The sequence below is a fragment of the Procambarus clarkii genome, chromosome 70 (genome assembly GCF_040958095.1).
Source record: "Procambarus clarkii isolate CNS0578487 chromosome 70, FALCON_Pclarkii_2.0, whole genome shotgun sequence".
Classification (NCBI taxonomy): Eukaryota; Metazoa; Arthropoda; class Malacostraca; order Decapoda; family Cambaridae; genus Procambarus; species Procambarus clarkii.
Window position 1 is genome coordinate 19,065,342 of NC_091219.1, and position 14,870 is coordinate 19,080,211.

The 14,870-nt window shown below is 36.6% G+C and overlaps 1 protein-coding gene across 1 annotated transcript; it reads right to left on the reverse strand.

Annotated features, from left to right (window-relative positions):
- Positions 1-7,353: 7,353 nt before the first annotated feature.
- On the reverse strand, positions 7,354-13,488 carry LOC123775267 (dnaJ homolog subfamily C member 25 homolog). Its single transcript, XM_045770253.2, has 6 exons — positions 13,326-13,488; positions 11,348-11,489; positions 9,688-9,876; positions 8,903-9,115; positions 8,493-8,661; positions 7,354-8,174 (listed from the first exon to the last, which is right to left on the reverse strand). Exons 1-6 carry the CDS (start codon positions 13,426-13,428, stop codon positions 7,986-7,988), a joined length of 1,005 nt encoding a protein of 334 aa, XP_045626209.1. The 5' UTR covers positions 13,429-13,488; the 3' UTR covers positions 7,354-7,985.
- Between the last annotated feature and the right edge of the window lie 1,382 nt (positions 13,489-14,870).

Sequence of the window (14,870 nt, forward strand, 5' to 3'; positions counted from 1 at the left end):
TTGGCCTCCACCACCTTCTCACTTAACTTGTTCCAACCATATACCACTCTGTTTGCAAAAGAAAACTTTCTAATATATTTTTACACCTTAGCTTGAATCTGTGCCCTCTTATTCTTGAAATGACTGGACTACTAGCTTCATAACGATCATAATCTATCACAGGCGACATGTAACCTTCAAGAGTTATGCTAACAGGAAATCAAATGGGTAGGAAGTCCAATTTGGTAGAAATGAAGCTAGGTGGTACTAGAGGTAAGAAAAACTCTCGTAGTCATGACCTTCAATTAGCACCTACCACAAGGAAAGGGATGCTATACAGGGAAAGTGTTCTACTGATCCCACTTCTTGCCTATTAGAAAAGGCCTACAGTTGATCTTGAATTTTTATCGATTCACTGTTACTTTCACTGAGAAAATATATTAACTTTCCTAAGGAGGATGTAAGTCGTTCACCTTGGACGAGGAGTCATCCAGCTGGTGGTACCCAGAAAACATCTCTCTTATTATCCTTGCTATGAGATAGAGCAAGACCTAGTCATCACAATATCAAGATAACAAGAATCACTGTCCTGGAGTTATTGATTACGAAACCAGTAACCACACACGTCATTGTGATTACAAAAAGCTACATTCAAGGAACACACAAGTTGATTGTGGCAGAGATCAGCCGCTCTCCCCCTAGTCTCTCTGTGTGCGTAGGAGCTGCAAAGTCTAGCTAAGCTTCATACCACCTACATGGCCTTCGTGATTACATGACCAACTTTCAACTTCTCCACCTGCTGCCAGTATGCACATGTTCTATAATAGCCACATGCAGCCGCAGCTTGAGCATATGATGCAAATTACTGTGGATGTATCTACAAAAAAAATTCTAGGCTTTCTGGGCTTAACCCTTAAACAGTGGTTATCATCAATTGTTACAAGAGATGATAACCAGGGGGTTAATGTGGTTATCATCATATGAAGATTTAACAATATTGTCTGGGTTTTTCATCTATGATGCAAATATGGATATAATAGGTCTATGTTAATGTAATGGACCCATGAAAAAATCCTATCATTTCATGGTACAAATTCAGTTATCGGCATGAATGTGAATGTTACCAGGGGAATACAGTCATTATATGATGATTTAAACAATTATTGTCTGGGATTTACATGTATGATGCAAATATGGATATAAAATCTGTGGATGTAAATAAAGAAAAACAAGTGATGAAACAATCGGTGAAACATCGGAGGATAAAACAGAAAGCATTAGCATAGTCGAGCACCAGGTGTTGACAAGTGCCAGACACAACCTTACAGAGTGCCTCCACCCAATAAAACTATAAATATTCACTTATTTTTGTGCTTTTCTTACATGCTGCATACAAATTAATAATTCTATAATGAAAAATTATTTATTGGATTTCTTTTTTTTTGTACATAGGTGGGTATGATCAGTTATTTCTTCATGACCTCTGTCTAAGGGTTAAAGCTCAACTTTAACAGTCCCATCTGCAGACAATCACTGCTACTAGTGATCTGCAGACAATCACTACTACCAGTGATTGGCTACATCATGAGACTAGAATTGTGGGCCAAGTACTGTAAGAGCACGGTATTCCAAATTCTGGTAACCCAAGTCTTTAGGCAATTCAAATGAATTCATGTTCATCATTTTGGAGTAAACAGTTGAGTAAGCAGGTAAATCACAAGAATGTGCAGGTAACAGGAACCAGGTTGAAGTACAACAAATTGGGAATTTATTTATCTTTGGACATTCCTGATAAGTAACTTGGCTAGCTTGAATGACGGAGGGCCCCATGTGATTTGGACTGCCGAGCAGAGACAGTACCTTGTGAATGAGCTGCTTAGGTAAACACTTGGTGAAGTCCTCTTCCCGAGGAAACGACTACAATTGATTAATTACACTAAAGATTAGCTTATCAAGGTAGAATAAAATATATTTCCATCCTGAGTTATGCAATGTGTGTGTTGTGCATGAATATATTCCTGATTATCTTAATTAAGGTCTCCATGCACCTCTCATGCATATCTGCTGTAGTGATGGACTGGGATAGTATTGGTAAGTGTTAATCGATAATGTTAAAGGTAAACTTTATTACGTCATTCAGGTGAACCAGTCAGTCCCTTTGTACGACTAGTTTACCGACACTTGACAAGATTTCCCTTTATTAACGTGAAAATTAGTTAGTTTTAATAAACTTGCCTTCAGGTAATAGAGGTGACAAATATTGAAATCTTAAGGTGTTCACTATTTGAAGTGTGATGGTCTTAAGCCTGTATTTTTGAGGTTCCACAGAATAATGTATAAAATTAAATAAAAATGGCACTAACTGGTCAGCAGGATTAATACAAAATTTGTAATGTAACTAGTCATCACTTAGTCGAACCCCACAAAATTACAAATAAACTTTGAAATGCAGATTCAGACATATTTCAAAGATCAAAATAGCTGAATACGAGTGTAATTCTGGAACACTAATCCTATTGGCATTAATGTGAAAATTTCTATACTATCTGACATTGTTCCAAGACAAATGTTGCAAATTTGATTTATCTTTAACCATCCTTACAATATAGAATATATAAAAATAGAAAAATGCCTTTAGTTAAAAGTCTAAGGTAGTAATTCAAATTAAGAATGCCGAGTGTGTTCTCTGGCATCAGGGCACAAAGTACAAATTTTGATGCCACAATATTTATGTTCAATATATCAATCAAGGGCCCACTCGCCCATGTTAAAATGGCTCTAAAAATCTGCCATCAGGGGCTACATGGTCAAATTATGAAAGGCATCTTTTTTTTTTTACCATAAATGTTGAAATTTCAAGGTAATACGCAGTTCTTTTCTAAATACTGCACAAAACCAGTGATAACCATAAGATGTCCTCTTACTGCATGTATACAGTATAATAACCAGAAGACCAGAATAATGACCAAGCTTTCCTTTTATTTTCAATATCAAATTCATATTAAATTAATCTTGAAATGTCTATGAATGTAGAACCATAAACTAATTCCAAAGATAAAAGTTCCAGTTGAATAACTTTTTACATGAACATAGGTACAGCATGTTATTAAACAATCACAGTACTGTACTGATCTTTTCCCCAAATGTTGATAGTGACTGTGCTTGATGAGCATAACACAAAGTGCTTCCAAAAGCAATAAATAAATCACTTCATTCTGCAGTCACAATTTCAAATTATATTCAATACTTTGTCTAAATAATATTCAGTAAACAAATAACTTATCAACAATGAGAAGAAACACTTTCTAAATAAAAAACCTGGAACAAATGATGACCAAAGGCATCGCATGGGTTGAAAGCATCCTTTGAAAATGTGAGAACCACAGCCTCCAGGCTTCAGTTCCCAAAGAATTTTGTATAGTCCTAAATTCTTCATAAAATTAACTTCAAATAATTGTACAACAAAATCTGTCTAAGCCAATAATCTTTAGAACATACAAACACTAACATTTTGTATCAGAAGGCTTATTAAATAAATTTTCATAAATTTCATAAAGCAATACTGTATGAGAATTGAAATGCTCATTTTTGATCAACCCAGTGTTTGCTTCCTAGCCAACAGTCAGGGTCCACTGAGCAGACTACTAAGATGGGTCTACTGTGAAAAGGAACTTTTCAAATGTCTAGATACATGACTGAGGAGGAAGTGAGGGCAAGAGTACTCTCAATTCACCAACGAGAGAGATCGCTCACTATAACAACAGAGCAGATCAAATTTTTAACACCTCTAAGCATTAATTGGGATCACAAGAAGCGTCAATTATTGTGCTTAACTACTATACTGAGTAAATAAGGCATCACCTGGCTACCGCCAGATGGCAGTCAGGTCTCGGCGACATATAATACAGTATAAAATTACATGGCAAACATTCCATCCCAGACCTTGCGGGAATTGTTCCTCCGTACAGTTAATAAATGGCCGGAAGCAAATGACACAAACCTAACAAGGCTGAACCTGTACATGTAACTCAGGAAAGTACAAGCAAGGAAAAGTGGAAGTCACTATGGAAATAAATAAAATGTACACTCACCCACCACCCGACCAGTATCTCATAAATAAGAAAGGTTCATATTTAGAAACCAAGAATGAATATTCTCGCCCGAGAATTTTTTCTTCAAGGATACTGTATAATCTTCAATCACACCTACAGGTTTGGCTTATAGACAAAGTCCCAAACACTTCCCAGAAGCATCTCCAGAGAAGCCCCAGAAAGGAGGATACTCAATTCTCCCAGAGAATACAACTCTGGTGAAAAGCAAGAAACACTAGCCAACAGCAGAAAAGATAAACCTGAAATGAAATCAGTGGCAAATTATATATTAGCTAAGGATATGCAGGATGGGAAGCACAAATCCAATCACAAAGGGCAATGAAAAAAATAAATATTAAGCAAATCCCCAGCGGGATATACATATTAGAAGGAATGCTAACCCCACTTAGCTATACAAAATACTGGAGGTTTTTGCAGTGACAAGAATTAGCAGTGTAGAACTAGGCACACTAGTGAGCTGGGTGGGCAGGTGGAACTCATAGGTGACCCTAGCTGCCATCTAGTGACATGCTGGGATACTACAACAGTACAGTATTGTACTTGGTTAGTTGACACCAGGCAAACTAGACCATCCCATATTTTTATTTTTATTTCTTTCTTTTTGCAAGATACATAAAGTTCTATTTCACCTGTACTTTCTGGACAATTTTATAGTTATGGTTGATCTTGAATCGCTATGCTCCACTCACCTCTGTAGACACCTGATTCAAGTTCTGGTATTCAAAAGGCTTGCACGAGTCCAATAGTTTTTTAGTGTCAGAGCCAATGGACTAGGGAGTTACTGAAGCCCAGTACAGAAACAATGTAAAATGTACCCTTTCATGAAACATCTGGTTAGAAAGTATTGCTTTGGAAGACAAATCAGTAGAGATCCTTGATGGATCGTACAGTGCAATCTTGATTAGATGAACTATATGTGACCAACACCAATTCATTGCATCTGAAGATTCACTGCAATTAAAGATGCCTTCATGAGGTATTTGAATATCTTATTAAAAAATATATATATATTGTATGCTTGTTTCTCCTAGTGTTGTGTCCATCCATCTTTCAGCCCGAAACGCTGCACGTACTAGTGACTTTACAAGAATGTTAACACCATGTTATGTATCCTCACAAACCCAGTGTACCTTCTTGTATGTATATATATAAATAAATAAATAAATTAAATAAATCAACAAAAATCATTAAAAACATGATAAGTGATCTTAAATGCGTTACCATTCATACCATAATATTTCCCATGTTCTCTGGGTTAATTCTGCCAAATAAAATTTTAATTTCAATCTATAATAATAATAATTCATTCTGTTGAGGGACAGGCAGCCAGAATTTATTTTTTCCATGTTAGGTTATATCAAGCCAACCTCCCCCCCAGGTCAAATTACTGACCTTGCCCAGGATGCAACCCCACAATAAGCTGACTACCTCCTGAGTATCTACTTACTGCTAGGTGAACAGAGGCATTAGGTGACCGGAAATGCACCCAACCATTTCTATCCCTCTTGGGATTTGAACTCAGAATTCTGGATTGAGAGTCGAGAATAAACCCGACTGTACTACTGGGATCCATTATGATGGTCAACTGCCAGGAGAACCTGTCCATAAAGAGATTCCACAGCATGTAGTTTACTTCCCATGCCCCAGCCTCAAAACCACCTTTACAAAAGGTACCAGGGACCATAACTAAGTGAACGAAAACTATGCCAGCTCAAAACTAAAATGAACCATAGGATCTGTTTTTAAATATGCTCAATGGCTTTCTAAAGGTTCCAACTCTCTTTCCCTACTATTGCATCCATCTATGAAAATCACTAAATTGGAGTGGAGCCATATTAAGAGTTACCATTCATACCCTAATATTTTTCAAGCTCGATGGCTTAAATTCACCTAGCGAAATCTTAATTTCAAGTGAAAATATGATGAACAATGACCAGGAGGTCCTGACTGTAAGGAGATTTCACCCTTATTGCCAGTACAGTATTTCTCAGGAACCAGCCTTTTGAATCTTATGTTATAAAGATAGGGCCATGATCCTAAAATGGTGTAAATGAACCGGGCCCACAAACTTTCTCACAAGTCCGAACTACTCTGGCCCTACAATTTAAGCAAAACTGAACATCACCCACTTTGCCAAACACTTGTTCACCAAAGACGGTGAGTAAATCCAGCAAAGAAAGTGTTGCAACCGGAGATTCATTGAGTTGAAGTTGCACTGTATGAGAGGTACAGAATGATCCAGCTCAAGAATAAAGCGATGCTGAAGTAAGTAATTATCAAAAGAAGGCACCAAACCGGGAAGGCTATGTAAGCGATGCTGAAGCAGCTGATAATGTAATTCTGGGGGCCTTTGGTCTTCGAATAATCAACAGGACGATAACCCTGAAATGAAGCTGAAGCTTCAAGTACTGTATGCACCCAGTTATCTGAATTTTGCTAAATAGAACAATTTGGAACATTGGATTTTTGGCTGGAACATTCCAGCCAAAATTGCATCCAGATAACTTTCTGGCAAACTTCACCAGAAAAGATAGAAGTAAAAAAAAAACGGAGATTTGACCTGATAGGGCAGACTGGCACAGAGTAAGTCAAGTCCGGATAATTTTCTGGCAAAACTTCGCTATATGCGGATAACTGGAGGTTACGTTACATAAATTTTCAAGAACTACAGTATCAAACACGAAGACAAACTACAACAAGGTAAGCTGAAGTTTCTCTTTTAAATTAAATGGAAGCATTCCTTATTTACTGCTAATCACGTGGATGTGAAGTTGAGAAATTTGTTCCGCTCTTTGGTATCAAAGTGAACAGTCTTTGTAGTGGATTAAAAGTGCTCTCTCCTGTCTCCAAATACGTGATAAAACTTTGTCAAGTTCCTCATCGTGGAGGGAAGAAGGTCAATGAGAGTGGTCCAGTGTCCAAGAACTGTCCTTGATGTCTAAGAACTGTTACCTGGCTGCTAGTTTGTGAAGCATGTGAGGTAGTCATGCTCAGAAATAAAGTATTACATAGTACCTGACAAAACTTTGAGTTTTACCAAGGAAATTGTTATGAAAATGGGACTTTAAAATGGCTATATAAGGAACTTTGTGCATTCAATTTTAATATAAGTAGTGGGCTCATAGTGGAACTGACAAGTCATTTTCCATTTACAGTATATTAAAAAAAATGAAACTTCAAGTCATTACTTTCAATAAGTTTTAGAAATGATTTAGAACATGTCTTTTAGCCATGTTATTTACATACAAAATGAAAAGATCAATTCCTTGGAATTAATATTTATTAATAATGACTAAATATATTTTCTATTTTCACAACTGATAAAATTAAAAAAAAAAATGGGCTTTTACATATTTCTATAATAACTTTCCTATGTTTCAAGCAATTTACTGTTGGCTATCCTAGTGAGATACAGTAAAACAAATTTCTTTATTTGGTTTATGATGTTACTAAAAATGTCAGTATGGCACTTTATATTCAACAAATGCAAAGTAGCTTTGACCCATGGCATGATGATGTGTTTGAATGATAACAGTTGAGTCCTTGATGGCTCATTATATCACAACTAATAAGCAACAATATACACTGTATATGCTCAAGTTTGAATATGCTTTATGAACTTACAGTAATGGGGAAGTTCACATCACACCTCGGTAGAACTTTATCTTGGGTTCGAGTATACACCCGTTTTACCATTAATTGAACATTCTGCACGATATATAATAGCCTTACATAATGTGATGCAGTATAACAAACCTACTATATTAAACTATGCAACAGAGCTGAAGTCATCATCAAAGCCCTTAAAAAGCTTTTAAATGCCCTTGGTATTACAGTACTAAGTAACAGTAAAGCTATCCATTTTTATATATTAAAATATTGCACCAGTTAAATTTAGGAGTCGTCAAAGTACATACGACCAGGGCCATTAGCTTTCATGTAGCGACGATATGACTTGTAGCGGCCAGACTGCGCCATCTTCATTTTCATTTCAGCATCACGCTCAGCCTTCCATGCATCGTAATTGTCCTTAATCCATAGCTCTTGCTTCATATAGTCTGCCTTTACATTTTCTTCCAAGTTCTGCAATTTTTTTTTTTTTTTTGTAAATAAGGAAGGTATGGTATAAAATGTTTAACAATACGTTATACCAACTTTTACCAATACAGGTACAGTACTAAAGTAATTATGAAAAGATGGAACAATTTTACCGATTTCATAATCTAAACATAACATCGCAACCAGCCTATATACAGTACTGTATTATTAATTGTCATTTCTTGAGTATAGATGTCAAGAAGATATACTAGAAACCTATACAAAAATACATAATCAAATTACAGCACTTATCAGAGGATAATTTTTCACAGTTCTCTATTACATAAAACTACAGAAACTTACTTCAAATTGTCCATGACTAAGACTCATGAACTTGCGAATTAAATACATCTTCTCCTCTTCACCATACTCCTCCTTTAGAATCCAGAATTTCCACACCCACCGTAGGTACCAAGATATATACTGGAGTATCCAGTAGGGAAGGAACACAAGCTGTATCCACAGGATATCCCTATGAAGAAGATTTGTCTCATTAGTGGAACAAATTAAATTTAACGCAGTGAATACGACAAATGCATCCACGCCTTTTCCCGAGTGTGAGATACAGAAAGAGGAAGAGAGAAGGTGGGGGGGGGGGGAGAAAGAAAGGCAGGGAGGACAAATTTGAAAAGAGGAAGGGAATATAGAGAACACAGTATCTCACTTATAAGCCATAGGTTAACCACAAATAATCAATTCATCTATAAACATACTTGTACGTAGGTTTGGCATAGACACCACGAATATCCATCTTCCGCTCAATAACTTGACGAATTATTTTTTCCTCCTGCTCTTTGATCTGCTCTTTTGACATTCCTTTCAATTTCTTCTTGTCAGTCACAAGCAGTCCCTCCTGCTTGGCCAACTCCACTGCCTGTAGTCGGTATTTTGGTACAATCGCAAAATATTTTATGGCTTCTTGGTATCTGTAAACAATTTAAATTATGAACAATTTATCAAAAGCATTAACAGCCATACCATTTTATACTACCTTACTAAGCAGAATGTTTTGTATAATTTCATGGCTATTTAGGCTGTTGCCATAATTTGAAATACAGAAGTAAATGTGCTCTTCAAATGACAACATTTTAACTAATTCACTATCTAACAATTTAAGGTAATGTGGTTTAAAGTGCTATCTTAACTTCTGAGTAAATTTATAAAGCCAAATTTAAACATCCAAATGATCTGTATTTGTTTTCAGTAGCAGTGTTCTAAACCAGACACTATCCGTGAAAGAAATGCATTACTATAGAAAAATAATACTGTGGTATATTGACTTATTCTATGTTATAGAAATGGAATTGCCTTATGAAAGTAAAGGATTTTTATAGGCTAAAATTTCCATCAAGTTATATAATTTATCGCAGAATAAAGAGGTAATCGGGAATTTTGCGGGTTTTCTTAAGCCAAACTTCATGGCTTTACAACCCACCTGCCATAATCAAGGACAAGATAACACTAAATACTGGAGCAAGTACTGTATATTAATACTTACTTTGTCCACCCATTATAATACTGTACTAATGATATTAGAGAAATGGTGGCTGCCAATACAATTCTGACATCGACATGGGGAGCCATACGTCTTCGCCACGCTCTGTATACATTCTGATAGAACTGTTCAGGGTGATCCAACATGTAGTCATAATCTTCTCTGGCTTCATCATCTCGCAGGATATCATACCTGCCAAATAAAAATGAACAATACTTGATGAAAAAAGGAAGTGGTGATACAATACAATTCAATACTGTGTCTGTATTAGTAAAGTATATCTGAGTGCAACTATTATCAAAATTGTCACCTTGACTGGACTGTGCACCAAATTCTTATTTTACCTTTTTTATCAAATGCTAGAGCTGTATTCAAAAGTAATTTTGGCCTTGATAATGGTCAACATGCCTTCTGGCCTTCATCAACATTTCATTGTGATGGAAGCCAGGACTAAAAAAATATTTAATTTATTTTTTATAGAATATGTATTCAAAAGTAAGGAGTTTGTATGCAAAAGTAAAAATATAAACAGTACAGTACTTTACTGTACTGTACTGTACATATATATAGTGAAGATCTTTATTTAGGCCAGGTAAGTGTAGTCAGATATTGATTGGGATTAGAAGCCGAGGTCTGACTACAAATTAGTGACCTCCCTTGACTGCTGGGAGACCACTCCGCTATTGAAATAATGATGCAAGATGTAGATCTTTATTTGACGATAGCCACAATTTCAGAGTAAAAATTTATTATGTAAGAATCAAAAACCTAGCTACAGGTAATGACAATACAATATCCTCAAAAAAACTGGATCGCTACAGGTTGCAGACAGTGTGGATATGAAAGAATGCCATTAACCATGGGCATAAAGGCTCTTAGGGCCAATTCAGGGGTGACTGCAAATGTTTACCAGACATCATGACATACAGTAGTACAGTATAATTGCATTTTTGCTATCACTGGTTTATCAAGACCAGTCAGTGCTAGAAAAATTAAACAAATGGTCCACATTTTTCATGCATAATCATAATTTATATGCATACAAAATCATTTTTCATATATTAACTAGGTCTGAAAATGTTATAACTTCTATATACTGTATTGTATATAAAGGTTTTAAGAAAAAAAAAAAAGGAAGATTTGGTGAAAAGTAACAAAGAAGGCTAATTAACATACAGTATTTGTAAATCCATAACGATATGATTTGGATTTTAAAGGTTGCAATGTACATGCATATTTGCAAATTTTATATACAATTCAGATAACTGTACTGTATATACCTTGAAACAAAATACCCATAACAATTATACACTGTATAATATACAAAGATAGGTTAAATTAAGACCATAAAAACTAAACCTCTTCTAAAGTCTGCAAAATACTAATAACTGTAGCAACATCTCTGCTTACCTTTAACAGAAAATTACAACCATTTATACAGAGGTGAGATTACTGTTTACATCTAAATCCTGGCATTGTTATAGTGCATGTTGCAAATCAAGATTTGTCAACTTAAAGACCAATTCATCATCGTACCTGTGATTTACTACTTTAACTTTACTTTCCTCCTAGTTTTGAAGCAAAACAAATCTATACTGTACTAAACAAATGCATTGTACATTTGTTTAAAACAGTAAAAATATATAAAGCATAAAATACTCACGCCGTTGACAAAATTCTAAATCTTTCTTCCGCAATTTTCTTTTCCTCTGGATCCTGAAACTTGTCAGGGTGGGTTTTTGATGCAACAGCTCGGAAGGCCCGCTTAACCTCTTGTTTTGTTGCATCGCGAGTGATCTCGAGTACTAAGAATAAAAAAAATGTTAAGTAAGATCATATACAGTATTTTTAGTCTTGATAAAATGAATTATCACTAAATTTAAATACTGTACAGCAATGCATCTATTATGAGTGCTGATGGGCCAAATGTATCCCACAAATCAATAGATTTTAGTACCTACTTAAATCTTATCCATCCTAACAGTACAGTTTTGACAATTAGAAAATAAACTTTGTCAAAACTCCCTTGCACAATTTAACAGTACACTTTCGTAATTACCCTAGTCATACTTGAAGGCGTTTACTCATTTCGAGTGACCATATTTATAAAGTACAATTTACAGGCCTAGTTTTTTTTTCCATTTTCAATACATTTCATTTTCATAATATAGTTAGGCATAGAGCAAAGACCACAGGGGGAGCGAATCACTATAGTTTATTGATAGATGCAGGTTAATTCATACTTTTCTTTTTTAACGAGTTTCTGTACTATACTTTCTCATAAGATAATGTACACGTATTCTTATTTTAAAACCTAACCTAACCCATAATTGACATTTATTATATTTACCAGAGTGAATGAATGACTTATTACAGAGTACAGTATTGGAATATTTTTTATTTATATATTCAAGAGTTCTTACATTCTTGTACAGCCACTAGCACGCATAGCGTTTCAGACAAGTCCTTAATCCTAAATTTTCACACACACATCCCCTAGGAAGCAGCCCGTAGCAGCTGTCTAACTCCCAGGTACCTATTTACTGCTAGGTGAACAGGAGCATCAGAGTGAAAAACTCTGCCCATTTGTTGCTGCCGCCACCGGGGATCGAACCCGTACCCTTAGGACTACGAACCCCGGCTGTCCATTCAGCCGTCAAGTCCCCATGTATGTATATGTAGGGGCCTCGTAGCCTGGTGGATAGAACGCAGGACTCGTAATTCTGTGTCGCGGGTTCGATTCCCGCACGAGGCAGAAACAAATGGGCAAAGTTTCTTTCACCCTGAATGCCTCTGTTACCTAGCAGTAAATAGGTACCTGGGTGTTAGTCAGCTGTCACGGGCTGCTTCCTGGGGGTGGAGGCCTGGTCGAGGACCGGGCCGCGGGACACTAAAGCCCCGAAATCATCTCAAGATAACCTCAAGATAACCTATGTATACATACATATGTCTACAAACATATGTAAACAAAACATTCACAGACTACAAACCACAGCTTTTTAAAAATGACTCAGAACTTAGCTTATAGGATAAAACAACCAGTGGGCAAAATAGCTAATAAACAATTATCTCCTCAGCAACCTGTATTAGCCAAAATTTACAACAAACTCTACACTAGTGCATTTAGATTTGTATTTTTTATTATGGCTGCATTTATTTTATTTAATAATACATTCTTGCAAACTTACTAATAGACAAAACTTAGCAGACTGGGCTAGAGGTCACCAGAGTGCCAAGACCACAATATACTCATATCATATACACCATTATACACCGTGCTGGTTGGGCATATCAATTTAAGTATATCTACATTTTGTATTTTGTTTAAAGTTGTTTGCGTTCCATTATACAAAATACTTAACATAATGTAGGTCATGTGTTTGGTTTAAAAAAAAAATCCGTATGCTGTGTGTGAAGTGATGTGTATCCTCCCTGCCCGGTGCCAGGAGCAGGTGTAGGGCGGCCACACGTGGCAGGTGTGTGAGCAGGGACAGGTGTGTGGAGCGGGGACAGGTGTGTGGACCCGGAACATCTGTCAAGAGGTCAACACCCACACGGAGAGGCCAAGCTGTAACCATGTCAACTCTGGGATGCTGCACAGGGCTGGAGATGCTCTACTTTGCCTGCCAGCCTACACTCACGCTCATAGCAGTTGTTTTCCCCGCAGTAGTAGTCCTCGACGTAGCCATTGGTGGGCTGCAAGACGATACAGAGGGAATAGAGAAGGAGGAAGCGCCACATCATCAGTAGGACGACAGCTCCTCACCCGCCTCTCGCCGCTGCCACACACACACTGCGGCCAGGGTTGCCAGATATAAATTGCTGAAAGTAGCGACCTGACGGTCAAAAAGTAGCGAATTTGTAATAAAAGTAGCCCAATTTTTTGTTGAGTGACTGATACGGGTTTCAAAGTAATATATTTTGATATATAGAGTACACTACACGATGTTAATTGTTTTATTCATATTATTTCTGCACACACACACATACAAAAAAAGAAACCCGGATTTCTAGCAAACATATAAACATAGTTCACACATATAAACGGAGCTCTACAAATCAAGGGACCCAGAATGTGGAATGACCTTCCCAATCATGTTAAAGACTGTACCTCTCTCAACCAGTTTAAGATATAAACTAAGCACTACCGGATAAATTCCCTGTAACCTACCTTACCTCTATATTGTCAACCCATGTCTGTTTTTTTAAACAACACTTTGTCGACCTAATTGTATTTGTGCTGCTTTTTCTGCCATGTTCCCCTCTTTTTTATTTTTATTTGTTCTCAACACATTTTATACTTTAATCTCAATTAGTATTAAGTTTTAGTCTTTAATGTTTTTCCTGCCCGAAACAATTTGCGTAAATAATCACTGATTTTCTCAGCAAAAGCGGTGAAATTCTGCGAAGAAGAAAATGTATTACCATGAGTTGGAGACTAACCGACTAAGTAGCGCGCGCGCACCGAGCGGGGTACTTAAATGCGAGACGCGGACACTGCCTTGATAGCGTTGTTCCTTATTTGCGATTGATTGATGAAGATTAAGCTACCCAAGAGGTGGCACAGGCATGAATAGCCCGTAAGTGGAAGATTTTTTTGGAGTGAATGTGATCTTTGGTCGTAAAAGGATATACTGCGTGCTGTGCTTAGTTTAGTTCATTTATTATGCACCCAATACCCATCTTGTAGGCGGTAGTGGAAAGGGTTACAGAGGCACATAATGGGCTCAGGGACTGAACCCCACAATTCATTTAGCTAAGCAAGTTACAATCTGTGCTCGCATTTAAATTGTCAGTCTATGGCTGCTATCGCGGGGTGCTTGTTTGTGTTGCATCTGACCATAAATAATCATCATTGAGTTGCTTAACATTAATTGCACAAATTAGCCCAACTTGCTTTTTAAATTAGCCCAAAAAGTAGCAAGTAGCGAAATTAAAAATTTGGGAGCGCGGGGCTCTCAAAAGTAGCCCAATTCGCTACTTGTAGCCCAATCTGGCAACCTTAAACACTGCCATCAACACATGCGATTCGAAAAAACACCCACAAATTTGTGTCGATTTAAATGCATTTGTTTAATCTCATAGGTTTTAAATTGTTTGAAAATTATCCGAAAAATCTTACGTACTATACGTTACACGTGTTAAAAAATAACTGTTTATAATAGAAACACATCTATTATGTCTAC

Coding starts and splice junctions, on each gene's coding strand:
- LOC123775267 (XM_045770253.2), bottom strand. CDS start 13,428: ATGATGTGGCGCTTCCTCCTTCTCTATTCCCTCTGTATCGTCTTGCAG. Junction 9,877..11,347: donor TTTAGAATTTTGTCAACGGC/GTGAGTATTTTA, acceptor TTTATTTGGCAG/GTATGATATCCTGCGAGATG. Junction 8,175..8,492: donor TTAGTCATGGACAATTTGAA/GTAAGTTTCTGT, acceptor AAAAAATTGCAG/AACTTGGAAGAAAATGTAAA.